Raw genomic sequence first — 18,870 nt, 5'->3', positions numbered from 1 at the left:
ATTCTGATAAAGGATGTGCAGAGGCAAAGAGGCTGCTGAAGAAACACTGGGGATGACAAGAGGACTGCTACAGCCAACACTGATAGATCACTCAACTGGAAAACTGCTAAAGTAGAAACTGAAGCTTTAAACATTTTTTCAACCCGAAACCTCATCCACTGCCACTGGCTTCCTATAAAATTCCACATCAGTTACAATGTCCTCCTCACCTACACCTGTCCTTGCCCATGGCACCTCTCTCTTGTCTCCTCCACCCATACAGCCATGCCCAGAATCTCCGGTCCTCAGACACAGGTCTTCTCTCCATTCCCCATACCAGACTCTGGACCTTTAGTGATCGAGCCTGCAGTACCACGGCCCCCACCTTCTGGAACACTTTGCCTGCCAACATCCACAAAGCTGCTTTCCTGCACATGTTTAAAAATCTTCTCAAGCACCACCGGTTTACCATGACATACAGCATCACCAAACTGATAATCACATTCCTCCTAGTTACTTTTTTTGTCCTATTTGGTCTCCTTTTGTGCAAAGCATCTTTGAGTCTCACAAAAGGAGTTGTATGATTGTAAGCTATTAGGATTTTTATTTTCCATGTTTGTCTGTGGCTGTCTACATGGAAAGAACTCCCTTACGGGATTAGAGTGTAGAGAGATGTTTACCATCCCTTGTGTTTTGTCTCATACTTTGTGCTGTACTGTCTGATGTACTGTCTGTGTTGTACTGCTTGTTGTGCTGCCTGCGTTGTCCTGTCTATGTTGTACTGCCTGTGTTGTCCTGCCTGTGTTGTACAGCCTGTGTTGTACTGCCTGTGTTGTACTGCCTGTGTTGTACTGCCTGTGTTGTACTGCCTGTGTTGTACTGTCTGTGTTGTACTGCCTGTTGTACTGTACTATCTACCGTGGGTCAGAGAGGACTGCAATTTCATCTGTGCTGCATGTCGTGCAAATATGGTACACTTGACAATAAAGCTGACTTTGACTTTGACTTTGAATTTAAATATACAATTGTGTTCAGGGTAATAGCAGTCCCACATCACTAGCAAGATAAATCAGTTTTTTTTTGTTAGAATTATAACTTCTACACTGCAAGTAAGTTTCGAGAAGGTTCATGGTATAGAAAACCAACAGAGCCAACAGGAATGATGTGTATTCTGTTGATTCTGTGAAACTGAGTCATTAACCAAAAGGTGTGTGTTCTAAAGAAGAGCAGTGCGAGTTCAATTGTGAGCTCATTGATTATGTGAAAGAAATTTGTGTTAAACAGGGAGTTAAAAGAAAATAATCACTTTCCATAGTGCTGGTGTGTGTGTAATACAAACAAGCAAACTTTGGTTTGGGAACACTGTAGACATCAAACAAATCTCAATTCAACCAAAAAATTCTGAACTTTTTTGTCTTAGAAGTCGAACAAAATTTGGAAGTTGAAAGCGAAACAAATGCCTTTTTCTCGCCAGCAAGCGTGCGAAAAGTCTAGAGAAAACATGACAGTAATGTGCTTTTTCTTTTAGTTTACTGTATTCAATAATTTTTCGTTTAATTTGCGTTCCATTGCGTATGGTACGAGTTACGGTACCGTAAACGTCTGTCCCAAAGACGAAGATAACTTGCATCTTGGGCTAACCAGATTTCTTTCTCACGTTTGCTTCTTTCTTTTAAGATTTCTTTGATATGTTTCATTACTATACAATTTGATATATAAATGACACAACATATTGAAAAAAGGTAATTTTCTAGCGTCTTGGAACGGATTAAGACCATTTACATTATTTGAAATGGGAAAATTGTATTTGGAATTCGAACAAATCGCTATTCGAACAGCCTTCCAGAACAAATTGTGGTCAGAAACCGAGGTTTGCCTGTGTATATATATATATATATATATATATATATATATATATATATATATATATATATATATATATATATACAGCCCATTTTCCAAGAGAACTGATTGGTCAGTAGGTGGGGCTGTTATACCCGCTGAGCTCTGATTGGTCAGTAGGTGGGGCTGTTATACCTGCTGAGCTCTTATCCTGAACTTATCCTGCTCCGGAGCAGGTTAGGTGTTCGGCATAGGTTACCACGACAACGTAGCCTGATAGAAAGTCAGCCACCTTTATGGTACCGAAAAGCCAGGGTTAAGCCTGAAGTTATCTCGCTAAGCCGTAATCCAGCTTTATGGTACAGGCCTCTGATCTGGAATGACAGATATGTTAGTAAAGGGGAAAAAAACAGAATAGTAATTGACAAGAGATGTGACAGAAATGGTTGTTTCAACAAGACAATGTCCTCAAACACGCCACGATTACAAACAAACACACAGACAAAAAATATTATAACTTCAAATAATGGTGTGGCCAACACAATCCATGGATCTTAATCCCGTAGAAAAGTATAAAAATTATATTAAAAATGCTGTTCATGAGACACAACCAAGAAATGCAGAGGAATTGTGCAATTGTCCTGGGCTGCAACACCTGTTGACCGCTGGCAGAAGTTGGTCGACTCCATGCACCACCTCAAACTCGACCCTGGGACTCGAACCGGGAACTGCCTTGCTGTGTGGCGACAGTGCTACCCACTGTGCCACCGTTCCACCTTTGTAAATAATTATCAAATTGGGCATTGTCCCCAATGCATTTGTGTGCATTGCAATAAAATTTATTTGAAGAATTTTCAGGTTTACTCACCTTTTTAAACATACTGCTATTAATATGAACATAACTATATAGGAAATGGATCATCCATCAAAAATTATAGACATTCCCGCAGACCTTCCCTTTTCTTCTTCTCCTTTCGGCTTTTCCCTTCAGGGGTCGCCACAGTGAAATAGTTGCCTCCATCTAACCCTGTCTTCTGCATTCTCTTCTCTCACACCAACTACCTTCATGTCCTCTTTCACTACATCCATAAACATAACTGAGACAGTAGGTCTAGAGGAACTGCCTGGCAGTTCAAAAACTCAGCATTCCTGTCTAACCTCGTCTGTCAGCCTGTCCATCACCATAGCGAGCAAGAAGGGGCTCAGAGCTGATCCCTGATGCAGTCCCACCTCCACCTTGAACTCCTCTGTCACACCTACAGCACACCTCACCACTGTCTTACAGTCCTCATACACGTTCCCTGTGAGTCCTAATAAAAGTGGAAGGTCAAAGCCTGTGACATACAAGGGCGGGATAGAGGAGAACCAAGTTTGCATATCTGGTGTAATTTGTGGATAATTGGTCCATTTAATACATCCAGCCTGTTCCACCTCAGCTACAACAGAGAGCTTTGGGCAACAACTCCCCTGCTCCAGTCTAATCAGATGGAGTAACAGAAAGAGGGATTTTATTACTGCCGTATTGCTAGTAACTAATGCAACGTGAAAAATCAGTCCTGTCTCTTGTTCATGCTCTAGTATTGCCTAATAGGCCATTTTTTTTCTTGCAGTGGGGTTCATGGTCTGCATTCCCAAAAGTCTGTTTGGAAGTAGGACCTATGAGCACCCCACCGCTTTGCATATTTACAACAAAAAGGAAATTGTTACCAACAAGGAGAACTAAGGGGCTGTAGTAGCTCAGAACACCAAGTCTTGGGCTGGGAACTGGAGAGTGGTTGGCTTGAGACCCGTGTGGGCCAAAAAAGTTTGGAGTGTTAGCTGGCAGTGGGAGGTGCCAGTTCACCTCCCGAGCACTGCTGAGGTGCCCCTGAGCAAAGCACCATCCCCTTTACAAGTTGCTCATTTGGTGCGCCCCAAGTGACAGCTGCCCACCAGTCTACCTCCCATCATCTGCATACGTACAAGCCCTTTGTGTGTGTGTTTGTACTGACCTGTACCATATCTATTCACGTGTGAAAAGTGGAAAAAAGTCATTTCCATACACCTGCAGGGATCAATAAAAGGATTGTTTATTTTATTAATTTTTCATTTAAGAAAAGTTTATCACAAGCGCTGTCATGAAAACAAAGAATGGATGGAATAATATTGGAGCTGTTGAAACAGAGGACAAATTGGCTATCATTCCTGTGAATAAAAAATGATAAGGTAGTTGAATTCATGCCTTCAGAGATCCAGGCAGCACTGATTCCTTTGGACAGAAACAATTCTTCTACTATAAACTAGAAAATAGAAGAACAAAAGATATATTTCTGAATTCAAAGAATGAGCAACATTCTGTCAAGACAGCTGTTATCTGTGGTCTGGAGGTAAGTGACCTGGAAGGTAGATAGTACATTGAACTTCCAGATATAACTCACACAAAAAATAAAATCCCTGTAGAAAAATCAACAACAATGTCTCAAAGATTGCCAAACCCACTTTTTAAGCTTTTAGCATTCCTGTCAAGAGTAGTGTGTTGATACAACAAATATGACATTTCAGTGTGCGAACATGAGTAACATCTGGAAACATATCTTAAATTTTACATTCTTCCAAGGAACAACCCTTTATTTTGATTACTGCGTTGCAAACTGTTGGCTTTCTGCCTGGAGTGTAATGGTCACCCACAATTTGACTGAATGAACACTATATTCTCTCAGTCAGGTTGAGTTTTGACTGCAAAAGCAGTTATTAGGGTAGGGAAACATTTGTTTTTCTTAACTACATTATCAGTGGTTATTTTACTGATATTTTACTGTGTCGATTTTTTTTTTACTTTCCATAAATCTTGATAAACGTCATTATTTTAATGGAAAACTTACTGAAGAATATTGCTTTTCTGTTATATCTTGTAGAAAAATTCTACAAGACTTGGCTGGGCTGGTTAGAAAAAAAAACAATTAACGGATTCGGTCCAGTCTGTCATTTTCAGTCAGCAAATTACTGTTCAGCAACATTCAGCTACTAGAATGATTCAAAAGGTGCCTAAACACATGTCAGTATCCCCACCTGTATATACAGTGATCCCTTGGTATAACATGGTTTACTTTTCACGATTTTGCTACTTCACGGATTTGCATCGTGCATTGTGTTCTGCATTCTGATTGGCTAAAAAGTCACTCCGCTTCTTCTCTACCTGTGCGTCAATAACGTTGCAGTTTAATATGTATACGTATACATAAAACAGCTTGCCAAATTTACATTACGTATGTGCAAATTCTCTTGCAATTTCGAGTTTCTCTAAAACCCATAATGTCAACAAAATGCTCTGGACCGACAAAAGCACCTGCGGCAGGACCCAAAAGGCAGCGGAAGATGCTATCTATCGCAGATAAAGTTAATCTTCTGGACATGCTAAGGGAAAGTAAAAGCTATGTGGCTGTAGGTCGACAATTAATGAATCTTCCGTTCGTTCCATAAAGAAGGAAGAAAAAAACAAGGACGACAGCAGCAATAAGTTTTAATAAGGATGCAAAAAGGGTTGCAACTGTCCGCAAGAAGACCATGGAAACGATGGAGTCTGCATTAGCTCTGTGGATTAATGACTGCAGGAAAAAAACATTACAGGTGTACGTTACAGTTCTCCAACATAATCAATGGTAGCATGTTGGTGTATAAGGATCTTTTTGCAAAGAAGAAAAAAGAGCGACAACAACTGCCTATCACTATGTTCTTCTCCCGAACAAACACACCTGCACCGCGGGTTTCAAAAGAAGAAAACACTGCAGAGCGGAGTCAGGATGCAGCGACTCAGTCTGAAGAGCAGTGAAATACACCTGAGTCACTATTTGTCCGACTGTACTTTGTATTTTTTTCATAATCATTTAAATTTTCTCCCGTATAATCCAATTACTCGGGTCGCGGTGGGCGGTGCTAATCTCCGCAATTTGAAGCCTTCTGTTCACATTGATGATTAAAATTATTTGACTGTACAGTACAGAAATTATTTGTTGAAAAAATGTTTCTAAAGTACTTTTATTTGTGAAACAAATATTTGAGCCTTTTAAATGGTTTGTTCTTTCTTTTCAATGAATATAGAGTATTTAATTGTATAATAATTATTTAAAAAAATAAATAAAGGTTTCTACTTCACAGATTTTGCCTATCACGGGTTCTTTTTTGAACATAACCCCGCGAAAAATAAGGGATTACTGTATTTGAATAAGCTCACTTGAGAAGTCTCCACCAACTCCACCCAACCGATCACGGCGCCCAAACAATCATGGCACATCTGCCTGAAGGAATCACGCGAATAATATGGTGTAAGGCATCTGTTGGGAGAAGAAATAACTATACATAGACTTCCCAGTTAACATAATTTTAGTGTCATAACTGTTCCAACAATTTTCATGTTTTTTAGCAGAAAGTCCAAACAGCTGGAACGACACAAAAAATGGCAATGATTTCTGATTGAAAGTAGCTGGCTAGCACGAACAGTCTGTCCAGCTATGGTTTCCGTTTGGAATGGGATAATTGATGTAGTTTCCAAAATGCTACTCGGGCATCTGACAAAAACGTTCTTTAAGTAACTACATACAGTTCTGTTATGTAATCAGCTAACAGAACTATCACTTTTCTAAAATGTCTTTTCCACTTGCTCTTTTGACAAGTGACTTTTCCTTTAACGTTAGCTCCTTTCCAAATGTCACCATTAGTTAGCTTTCTCTCTCCAGTTAGCCTGCTAACATTCATTTACAGCTTCGCAATGCCGACCAAGCTCAATCTATGATTTGCCAACACAAAGTCATTACATCCACGTAATGATTTTTGAGTACTTTGGGTGCGCTTGGTTTGTAATACCAATACATTTGTTTTCATATGTTTGGTATGAAGTCTGATATTGTTTTATCGTGGAATTTCCACATGTTCCCACTAGTATCATATCATGTTCTACATTCAGGCTCATATATACCTCAAATATAGCAATAGTTGAGGAGGTTGTGATACTATCCCAAGTATATAGATAGCTGTCTTTCTAGTCTTGCCTGCCTTTGTTGTTTTATTGGTAATTTTCCTTAAACAATATCTTCTTCTTTGGCTTTTCCCTTCAGGGGTCGCCACAGCGAATCAATTGCCTTCATCCAGTCCTGGGTTCTGCATCCTCTTCTCTCACACCAGCTACCTTCATGTCCACTTTCGCTACATCCATAAACCTCCTCTGATACAATATACTCATTAATAATTCTGAGAGTACCTTACCAGGACACCCACAGGCACACCTCTACTGTCTGCAGTACCAGTCACTCCATGATCATCCTATGACATGACCTGATGCAGAAGCTTCATTGGTCATGTGGTGCAGTGGGGATCAAACCACCAATTTTAGTATCATGATGGCCATAATAACATTAGTTGTCAATGACTGCTAATCATTTGCATGTAACAACTGCAAAATGCTATACTGTGAGAGGATATTGATGCTGTAGCTATATTGAAATGATGACTGGAGTGTCTTTTTCATTTTTCAGAGTATGGATTCAAAAATACACATTGTCGACCATGTGAATTTTTGAACGTTTGTTTTAATTATATATCTTATGCATGACCGTAAAATGCTGATATTTTAATAATAACAACTCATTTCTATGTCAGTCATCTTCCAACCCACTTAATCCACTAACGCAGGTCGCGGGGGAGCCGGTGCCTATCCTGGCAGTCTCAGGGCGTGAGGCGGGGGACACTCCGGGCACGACGCCAGTGTACCGCGGAGCCACATAGAAACAAACAATCATTCACCCACACACTCACTCCTATGGTCAATTTGGGACCGGCCAATCAACCTGAAGCACATGTTTTTGGAGGTGGGAGGAAGCCGGAGAATCCGGAGAGAACCCACGCAGACACGGGGAGAGCATGCGAACTCCGCACAGAGCGGGACTCGAACCCGGGTCCGCCACGTTGTGAGGCGGCAGCGCTAACCACTGCGCCCCCATGCCGCCCCCTCATTTCTATGTGTCCACCTGAATGTATTTATTTGAGAATGTCTGTGATCTGAGACAATGAATGCATGTGCTTGATCAGCCTGTAGGATTCTGAACATATTTATTTTCATCTTCCCAGTAAAGCCGGGACAGTCATGAACCTGTTCAGAAAGAATGCAATGACCAATAAGAAGGAGAAGGAAAAAGAGATCCAGTATGAGGACCCTCCAGATGGAGGTTGGGGCTGGATGGTGGTGCTGCATTGCTTCCTGGTATGTGTTTCTCACTTGTTCATGATCCGTCATCTTTTAAACATACATTTGTTGTTTCTATGGCAGCATTGAAAATTCAAAATATAAACAAATAATTAAAAGACATCACAGCATTCATCACTATTTTTAATTTAGTTCTTTTATGTTTTATTTTCTTAAATCTCTTTATACCTGTTTCATGTGCTCATCTAGTAAAAATAACACCGTGAGGCATCAAAAATGTAAATCAATTTACATCTTTGACTTTAGTGGCACTTCTCATTTCCCTATTCTTTGTATGTACATATCTATGCAGGTAAATGTCCTAGTAATGGGAACACTGAAGACTTTTGGGATCTTCTTTTTGGCATTTCAAGATGATTTTGGAGGGTCGGCAGAGAGTATCAGCTGGATTGGTTCCATCATGTCAAGTCTTCGTCTGTCTGCTGGTTTGTATTAAGAAAAGTTACTTTCATAGGCTTTGCGTACACACAGTCCGGAAATAAAGATAACATTGCACAAATGTTTTAGTTTAACTCTGCCATTTGTCTTATCAATCTGTGAACCATCTGTAAGAATGAGAGCTTTTATCATTTGTAGTTATGATTGTGCTGCACTTTTAAACTTGGATATCAGTCCTTGATATACTGTTTTTGTGCTTCCTCTCCTGTAGCACCCATTGCCTCTGTGGCCTGTGCCAAGTTTGGAGTCAGGGTGACCACCATCAGCGGGTCACTCCTGGTTAGTGGAGGTTTCCTCCTTAGTGTTTTTGCCAACAGTGTGGTGTTCCTCTACATCAGCATGGGACTTATAGTTGGTGAGTATAAGTCAGTGTGAGTCCAAGATGTCTCAATGAGATCTAAATCTGCTGTTTCCATGATGACTCTAACTATGACCATTCTCCAAATTTCTTTGCTCCTCTTAGGAATTGGTTTTGCACTACTATACCAAGCCTTCTCAGTGGTCACAGCGCTGTACTTCAGAAAGAGGCTTGCAACAGCATATTCAGTTGGGCGGTCTGGAATGGGTTTGACATTTGCCCTTGCCCCATTCACTCAGTTACTCCTGGACTATTATGCCTGGCAAGGTAGGCATGTCAAATCTGTTCAGAAGCAGGTGGTGTAAAATCTTTTTTTTTTTTTCATTTGATGTCATTTTGGACCTTAAACTCTCTTTCATCCCCACAGGAGCAATGCTGATTCTGGGCGGTCTCATGCTGAATCTGTTGGCCTCTGGGATGCTTCTGCGACCTATCAATGTGAAGCCTCTGGTTTCAAACCCTACCTCTTCTCCCATCCAAAAGAGCCCTGCTGTGTCCCTCAAGAGCTCATCAGACAAGGAATTAACTAAGAGCTGCATAAATGGCTCATCTCACATATCCAATGGTATCTCAAAATCTGACTCATTTGTATCCACTCCTCCTGCCCCTCATAGGGACAATGAGGATTTGGGAGGCCAGTGCACTCAGGGACTTCAGGGACAGTCAGTGAATCCTGAACTGACCAGATTGGTTGTCAATGGTGTTAGTGGTTATGAGCCCCACTCTGACTTGAGTCAGTGTAAACCTACAACTCCAGACAACTCAGTGGAGCTCAATGGCAGCATGAATGGGTCCACTGTTGTAGGAGTTACGTCAAATACCAGCACACTGAGTGAGGTGACCATCAGAAAACCCAAAGTTCTGGATTTCTCTCTACTGAAGGACCCGTTCTTTTGTATTTACACTTGGTCCACTGTCTTCAGTCAGCTGGCGTACTTCATCCCTTACTTCCACCTGTCTGCTCGTGCCAGAACTCTGGGCATTGATGCAATGGATGCATCTTTTATCATCTCTGTAGCAGGTGAGGCACACTATTGCCAGTAGTTCTCACTTTAGACTTTACTTTTGACAAAAGGCCTCAGAGGAGAGTGTCTGTTTTCAGAATAAATTTCCTTTGAAGCAGTTGGGATTTTTTATCAGAATAAAAGATGGACTCAAATAGGATTCCAATTCTAATAGGACATTTTTTAAACTACTTTCTCTCGTAGTATTGTATTACAGTAATTGCAACTGTATTAATTTTGGCAGTCCAGGGTCAAGTCTGGAGTTTCTTGCATCAAATACGGCTACCATTGCTGACTTATTGTCAAGAGTCACCAGTTATATATTTTTTGATTGTGTTCGAAATTTGGATAAATAACATTGAAATGAAAAAAGTGAGGTTGATTTTCTTAATGAATCTGACATATTGCTGGTTGAACATGTAGTTACTTTCTGCCATTTGTCCTGAATGAGGTTTGAAGCAGGGATTTTAGCAGTGACTGAGTGAAGGAAGGTCCGTGTTTCCTTAAGAAGGGGCCTTAAAAAGCAATGCAAAAGCTCCCAGTCAACTTCTAGGCATTAATTATTTGTGAGCTGCTGTGTCTCTGCAGTCTTATGTAATGAATGTGCTTACATAAAAGCTGAACTTTGGTCCACTGGCCAGAGCAGGTGGGTTTAGCAGTACACCATTGATGAAGCCAATCCAAATGCACAGAAAGCAGCATTAACATTTTGACCACCCACCACATGTGCATGTAATTCTTTAAGAGTGCTTGGTCAGGCTTTGTGAATAATTGAAACCTCACACATGAGTAGTACATTTATGAGTTACATGGTTCTGTTTTGTAATTCATTTCTTGGTAATCAGTCCTCAGGTGTTTGTTTTGTTTTTGAAAGGTGACATTTAAACAGCGAGTGATGCCATTTTAATTGGTCTGATTTACACCAGCAGCACAGTAACGCAGTGGGTAGCACTGTTAGCAAGAAGGTAAGGGGTTCAATGCCTTTCTCTTGCGGAATTGGTATGTTCATCGTGTGTCTGCGTGGGTCTCTTTCCAGCTTCATTCCAAAAATATGCAACTTAGGTGAACAGGTCTACATATATCCGTAAGTGTGAGTGTGAGAATGCAACTTGTTTGTCTTTCCTGTGGCCCTTTGATGTTCTGGCATTTCATCCAGCTCCAGCAGCCGCGTGACTCACAAAGCAAATAACTGGCTGTAGACTAGACAACTGCAATTGTCTCATCTGGATGGATGATTCACATCTGTATTTACCTGTTTGTGTGATACAAAAGGAACACTAAGACTAATGTCAAATAACACTCCTGTATAAAATTAAACACAAAACTCAATCAAAAAGATTTTTTTTAAAAACTTTCCAGTATAATATTAATAGGTTCCTAAACCAAAAAAATTAAAGCACAAATCAGAGGATATAGATGTCAGAATGTTCCCTGATGCTCTGTGGAGTTAGTTATTCTCTTGGTGCCAGGGATCAGTGCCAAAAGCAGCAAGACGACAGATTCTTTTTACTCAGGCACGTTTGTTCTGTCACATTCTCTGGTCATGTGCACTGCAATGAGAGAGAAAGAGAGACAGAGCTGGAGAGATGGGGTGCCACCCACACACAAAGCTTCGATGCCAGTGTCCCACTGTTCATCTTTCCCCAACCCAGCGCTTGTCATAGAAGTCCATTGACTAGGCTGAGGGAGGGAGGCCACTATCGTCAGAGTCAGTCTGTTCATCAACCTTCAACACTGGAGCTAACCAAAGTCGCTAAGCAACAGCTAACTGTGCAAATTTGTTGGCGTAGTGACAAGAGGGGCTCCCAATTTTGTTGAGTTGAGTTCTAAAGTGGCTGATACATGCGCTGAACAGTCAGGAGGCAAAACAAGCCAACTCCAACCTCAGAGAAGCTGGGAAAACCAACATGTCTTTAAAAGACCTTTCATTAATATCGTAACAAAATGTCCCTCTTTGATGCAAAGGGAAGGATACCTCGCCATGCTTTGCAAACTGTCAGTGGTCTGATAATGCCCTTTATCTACCATAGAGAGAAGTAAATAGAAGTAATAATGTCCTGAATGCAGATGGCTTAAGGTGCTACTTGGAGAGGCCAAATTTTAACTGCGGTGTGCTGAGTTTGATCAGGAACAGCTGCAAGCCTGGACAAACCTGCTGGGATAAAAGCACACAAACATGCTTAGAATTCGTTTGTATGCAAGCAGGCAACACTCCAGGACATTGACTTGTGTCGCTACAGGAGGACAAATAAACAAAGTACAGCTGCATCATGTCATCTCTCTAACCTCAAAGGAGGAAACAGTCTATGGTCTGTCATGTAAAAAAGGAAGAGAGGTTCATTGACTGTTTTATTATAAATTAATTTGAACCTCATTAAAACCTTTAAAAAAATTTTTTATTTTGGTCTCAATATATCCGGATTAATTTAACCTTTATCATAAATATACACACTCAACTGAGTGACAATTACTAGATGCAAACTCATCCATATTCAGCAGATTTGCAGTAACTGCAGTCTGTGCTGTTGTGGTGCAGAGGCTCAGCAAATGTCACTCTGATCTACATAGATTTAGTTTGTTTCATTGATCAATGGCTCAGTGTTGCTTGCTTGTAGCTATTCCTGCATCAGTCAATACACCACTGCAGTTCCTGATCACTTATAACAATCCAGTTGACCTCAGCAGAGAGCAGTGCATACATGCTCAGTCATCATAGTTGCTTAGAATCAGTTCAGTAGATGCACACTGAGAATTCTGCCGGGAGTTTAGCAGTTTAATACAATGGTTGTCAAATGGATGACACTTTCTCATGGTATTTCTTTTGTTGTGGACAGCAAACGAAAGAAAGACTTAAATCTGACTTGTCCAGGCAAATGCAACCTGTGTTGTTATACAGCATTCTTTACTGAAAAGTTTTCTTTGCCACACCCGGAAATACACACACACACACACACACACACACAAACAAAAACCATTTCATAAATTTGACCTACCACTCCCTGTCACTTCTTATACAATAGGGGGATTAATAAGGATGCTCTGAGGCACCACAAACCATCCTAATTGCACACAAACAACACTATCCAGTTCCGAGACTGCCTTTTTCACCGTTTCCTGCAGCTACCTGAACTGCACACATTCCCTGTCCTGTACACGGTTTCTTGTTCCACTATGAAGACTAGAGAGCATATAGACAACTGTGTTGAATAAATGATCCATTCCATGTTAGCATTTTATTTCAATTCAAAAAGAAACAAGGAAAGCATGGTGAGTAGTATAGTAAACCAGAGTTTAGGTATGATCCATCTTCAGTTTAGTGCAATATCACTTTCCTGATCTATGTGGGCTGAAAGAGTTTTGCATTTCTCACTTTTGAGACTCATCTTAATCTCAGAGCTGTGCTTTGTGTATATTTTATTTTCACTTTTTTTCACAAAATTGCTTTTTATTCAAAACCTGCCCACCTGTGTTTCAGGCATCACAGAGACCATTGCACAGCTGGCCTCAGGCTGGGTGACAGACAGGAATCTGTTCCATAAATACCACTACCACAAGGCATACCTGATCCTCTGTGGCCTCGTAAACCTGCTGTCCCCTTTGGCGACCTCCTACATCTTATTGATGGTTTACGCTGTCTTCTTCGCCATCTTCTGTGGTGGATACATGGCTCTGCTGCTTCCAGTTCTAGTAAGGACACCACCTGTCTGAACATACCTGTGCAATTTTACTATTACTTTCTAAGTTTCAGTCATGCTTCACTTACATACAGAATGTTTTAAAAATAACTGAAGTGTAATTTATGTGTAGGTTTTTCTGGTGTACTGAGTTGGCTCAGTTGGTAGTGATTTAATTTCTAGAAAAATCAATAATCCTTCAATAGGTTGCACAACTGGTAAAATGAACATGTAAAAATAGTTTTCTTCAGGTATTCAGTTTATCATAATTAATCTTCCCATATTAAATTATTTGAATTGTATGAGCACAATGACCACATTTATGAGCTGTGTGGCTGTTTCAAGTTACACAAGTATTTTATTTTTTGGTAAGTGTAACACCCATTCTAGACAGGTGAGCTAAAGTACAGTACAGACAGATGGTGTGGTATTTATCATGGCACTCTCAGGCACATGTATAATTTGTCTAATTGCTCTTAAAAAACCATAACAATAATACTGCTGCATGGTGACAGTAGCTCAACATATGGAAAAATGTTTCTTGGGGAAACTATGCTGCAGAGAAGCACAGCATGTTTCTTCATTGATGTCAGAGGTACAGTAATTGATGAACCACAAATGCACAAAAATGTTTATTTCTACAAATCTAAACTCAAGGAAAGATTAAAATGATTTTTTTGAACAAATTTCAAGCCAAAGGCAGTTAAATGTTACTTGTGCATTACCACTGGGTCACTTACTTAGTATCATGTAACAATCTGACTTTATTATCAGTCTGTAGCTACTATTCAAGACACTAATATTGCCCGACTGTCTGATTGGTGGATTAGCTATAATTGAATTTGTGCGTGGAAATGATTGCACCACTCAAAAGTGGCTCTATTATATCATTGTGTGCTACACGGAAAGGCAAAAGAATTTTAAAAGCAAACAGTCAGGTTTTCTAAAAGGATGTAACACCATGTTGCATTGGTTCCATTTCTGTGTGTGTGTGTGTGTGTGTGTGTGTGTGTGTGTGTGCGTGTGTGTGTGTATGAACATGCTGGCACATTTACTGATTGACTCACATCTACAGTATACACCTTGAGGTGAATATGTCTCCTTGTCATTAGCGCAGCGTTTCATTGTAACTGTCACGGATCTAGTGCTTTACGTGCATGTAGTTGTGTCCATGTGTGTGTCTGTGCTTTGGAGGCTGGAGAAATGAAACTGGGACAACTAGAATATTAATGGGAAAGTGTAAATATCAGAGTACCCTCAGTGAAAAGATCAACAAAAACAACTGCATAGTAATCACGAGAAGAAGAAAAACCTGCAGTCTTCTTTAAAGCTGTACTTTGCTGTGCCTTTTTCTGTGTGGTGTATTTGTAGTGTCAGCACAGTTCGGATCATTGTTCAGGTGCATATCCAGGTATTTAAACATTACACTATCTCAGTGGATCTTGGATGCTCTCTGATGTAGGTGCAATTGTCTGCCTCTACAAAAATCAGCCGCAACCATTTTGCGTTGATCAGGAAGCAGTTCTGATCGCACCACACATCCTTTGGTCAGTTTTTTCTTGTGTCATTTGTCTTCATCAGTGATGCAGGTGACAGATGCAGAGTCATTATAGAGAATATTTAGTACACACTTTGCTGTAAATTGTGAAAAGTCTGCAGAGTGTTAGATCGATGGATGACAAAGAGGAAAAGAGCCAGTACTTACTCTTGCAAGGCCCGTATGATGCAGACAACCCTTTCAAATGCGTGGGCCAATAACCTTTCATGCTAAATGTTGGTGAAGCAAACCATGGTCATGATCTAGTCCTTTATGCTCCAACGTGACAATCAGAAGTGTTTGTTGTATGATGTTGAAAGCACGGGTTATTTAAATAAAAAAGATTTTTACAGTGCTTCATTTCCAGGTAAGAGAGAGATCCGTGTAGGAGGTAGACCACAGCATCTCTAACCCATTGCGAGGTTGATGGTCAAGAAGGACCAAGACCAGCTTCTTTAGGGCCTTTATCGGATGTGACAACAGTGCCAGTGGCCTGAAGCTGTGGAGGAGGTTGATGTCTGAAGTTTGACATCAGTTCCATACAGGATCTTTACCATAACTGTACACCAGCTTCAAGCTCATGCTGAAAATGTGTGAAATAATGCTCCACAGCTGCTCTCCATAGTCCCAGACTTGAGCTGATGCATTCCATCCCCGCAGTTTTTCTGACTTTGATCATCATGATTCTCCTCCCCATTCCTTTTTTTTTTTTGTGAGGGACATATTAGTAGAATTTGTCTACATTTACTGGTGGTTGTGGGTGGGATGGAAGGACCTCAGACATAGAATAGAGAAGAGGTACATGATGGTTGTGAGCTCAATGTTGAGGATAAAGTAGTGTGTGTGTGGTGGTGGTGGTGGTGGTGGTGGTGGTGGGGATATAGTATACCAGGGGTGTAGACAGAAGGTGTTTTTTCTTTGTAGCCAGAGATGGTCTTCAGGCTCCTCCACCCTCCTGCTCCTGCAGGCATTTCTTTCCCTCATTGTCTTCTTCTTTCATTTGTGCACTTTCTGTAGCTCTTCCTCATTCTTTACCTTAAGGCTCTGCTTTCTCTTCAGACATGTATTCATTGTCACCATAATAATCTTGACTTCACTACAGTATGTGTCCCCTTTGTTTCATCCTTCCCTCTACCTCTTTACATGTGCTTACGTTTAATTGATTTTTCAGTGTTTCAACAAAGCAACTAATGTTCATGATAATTTTCAGTTGACAGAGAAAAGATAATAATATATTAAATAATATAATTAACAGAATGCATTTTTATTCTTTACTTTGTGCTTGTCATTACAGCAAATGCAGAAAATGTTGAAGATGCATATATGAAAGTAATCCTTCTCATTTATCAGTTTTAGGATTATTTTAATGTGTTCTGAGCATGGTTGATTGTTTTTCACTTCAACAATTGTTAAAACAAACTATGCGGCACAACAGCGAACAGATTCATTACTTAAATGAAAATTATGAAAGATAACTGTGTCTCTCCACCAAACCCATCTATCTACAAATGTTATCCTGAGGCCTAGTCTTCAAAGGATGAAAAGAGACGGAGGTCAAAATTTTCTTTAAGTTTTGTAAAAAGGCTTTAAGTCTTTATCTGATGACCTCAAGTTTGAGAACATGCATTATGCCTTTATGTAATTTCCTGAAGTTAGGAGATGTTTCTTGCTTCCACAAGACACGAAAGAAATGGTGGTGAAATTTGAGTCTTTTTCAAATGTCAAAATTGTGAAACTATTTAACTTTCTTTCAAATTCATAATTTGGAAATAATATAAAGTACATTTGATTTGTGCACTGCCAAAATATTTGCGAAGTATATTTATCTTTACATCTAACTAAGAAAACATAATGGCAGTCACACATCCTGGTATGTAAAGAGCTCCGGGCTGAATGTGAATTCCTTTTTTCAGGTAGATCTCGTGGGTTCAGAGAGAGTCAACAACTCCATGGGCTTCTCCATGTTTTTTGTTGGCTTAGGTTGCCTCACAGGGCCTCCTTTGGCAGGTGAGTGGATCACGTCATGGAAACTGGAAGCAGCCAGATGTCAGTTAACCTACTTTTCCAGATGCATATAGTTACAGATAGATCCATATGCATTGCATATGTATGGGATTGTAGCTGTGACCCTGTGCTAACTAAGTGATTTGTTACCCACAGAGCAAGGTGAAGTTTGAACATGTGTGTCTTTGTGTGTGAGTGTGTACTGGGGGCACTTATATTTATCCTTGTGTGCTTATGGGTCTGCATTTTGGGGGAGATTTAACAAGAATTTCAGATTGGCTGAATGATCAGTGAAGGGCTTGAAAAGTCTTTCTAATAAATGTATATATTTACAAGACCGTAAATTCTTTGCGGTTCCTCCAAGTGTTTTTCTTGCCTGATCTTGCAGTCAGTAGGGGTAGGGGCTGTGAAAACTGAAGCACACAGGAGAAAAACAACCTAGCACCGCCCTCATCAAAGACTAGAATTTTCAGGTCACGTCACTCAAAGTACATAAAAGGTCAAATTTCACTCTGCAAAAAAAAAGAAGAAAAAAAAAGAATTCAACCCATAGAATAATAACGTTGTGTCAAGACTGGATTCGAATGACTTTGTTGTGAGCCTTTGAGAGCTGTTTCCAATCAGAGGTGTGTTTTGCATTATAGTGTGTTTTTATTAAATGAAGTTGTGACATGTTTGAATATTCTGAATAAAAACACATAAATCATCAACACAATTCATGGATTCCCATCAAAAGTGCATTCTTTAGTAAATGGATTCCACACAAAGTGCCTAATATGACAGTTGGTTCCAAGAAAAGTACCTTACATAGGGAATGTTACATTTGGTCCCAGTTAAAGTGGGGGAACGGCAGAAAGGGGGGGGGGGTTGGGGTTCCTTTGAACTCACTGACATAGTCTCTGCCAAAGTGTTGGGCAATCCCCTTAGAGGAGCTTATGTACTTCAGGGTTGAAATGTGACAAATGATCCCTCTTTAGGATGGCATGCAAATAGCATGTGCCTCTGTTTACCATCCCTGCTTGTCGGGTCATAAATGGATGCTGGTGAAATCCTGACCCCGTCTTAAGTGAACAGGTCATCATAACTAGAACTGGTCACTGGTCCATCTCTTTAGAGTAGCCGGCTGCCCGTCAATATATATACAGTATAAGGAGCTTAAGTACGGTCGAACCTGCCTTTCATCTGGCCAGGAGTCTCCTGCCTCTTTTTCATTCAACTGAAATGTGATGCCAACGGCATGTAAATGCTAGTAATGTATAGTTAGTAATGTATAGCAGTTTTCCCTGAGGTCCCCGACACCATGTTATAGTGTGAATATGTCAAATGTGGAGTTTGATAATACCTTTTTGTCAGGTGAACTATGAAAAGGTTTTTGCCACAGTAAATTGCCTTATTAACAGTTAATTAATGGTTACATCGATTACTAATAGTCGGCAATGATCTCTCCGAATGGTATTTATCCATTTTTAAAAATTAATTTATGGTTATTTGTAAATCCACAACCGCAATTGCCCTAACTTTGGTTTTTTTGGAATGTCTGTTCTTTTTTAACCAAAACTTTGGTTTTGAATGTTATTTTTATTAGTGGATATATTATCTACTATTGACTCCTACAAAGCACTTAGCTACAATTTTTTGACAATTCACATATCATCATATTTATATGGATACATTTGGTATTGTAAATCTGTATTTAAGAATGAGAACTATACAAAAGTGTGTTTACCTCTAAAATCATTGGTGTTCCAACTTGGTTTTATACCATTTCCTTTGCTGTTGTGAAATCCCACATGTAAACT

The 18,870-nt window shown here is 40.0% G+C and overlaps 1 protein-coding gene across 5 annotated transcripts in view; it reads left to right on the top strand.

Annotated features, from left to right (window-relative positions):
• Positions 1-18,870, top strand: part of slc16a4 (solute carrier family 16 member 4) — a 37,870-nt gene that overhangs the window by 18,712 nt on the left and 288 nt on the right. For 3 of the 5 annotated variants that reach the window (XM_068327287.1, XM_068327278.1, XM_068327260.1), the window contains 7 exons: positions 7,921-8,053; positions 8,349-8,481; positions 8,706-8,849; positions 8,958-9,119; positions 9,220-9,873; positions 13,332-13,543; positions 16,981-17,074. In XM_068327287.1, coding sequence (XP_068183388.1) covers positions 7,937-8,053; positions 8,349-8,481; positions 8,706-8,849; positions 8,958-9,119; positions 9,220-9,873; positions 13,332-13,543; positions 16,981-17,074 — 1,516 coding nt within the window. In that variant the 5' untranslated portion in view covers positions 7,921-7,936. The remainder of the gene's footprint in view (positions 1-7,920; positions 8,054-8,348; positions 8,482-8,705; positions 8,850-8,957; positions 9,120-9,219; positions 9,874-13,331; positions 13,544-16,980; positions 17,075-18,870) is intronic. The other 2 variants (XM_068327297.1, XM_068327269.1) reach the window with 2 other exon arrangements.

The sequence above is a fragment of the Antennarius striatus genome, chromosome 2 (genome assembly GCF_040054535.1).
Source record: "Antennarius striatus isolate MH-2024 chromosome 2, ASM4005453v1, whole genome shotgun sequence".
Classification (NCBI taxonomy): domain Eukaryota; kingdom Metazoa; phylum Chordata; class Actinopteri; order Lophiiformes; family Antennariidae; genus Antennarius; species Antennarius striatus.
Note: the sequence above shows the minus strand (reverse complement) of the source record. Positions and strands in the feature narration are given on the sequence as shown.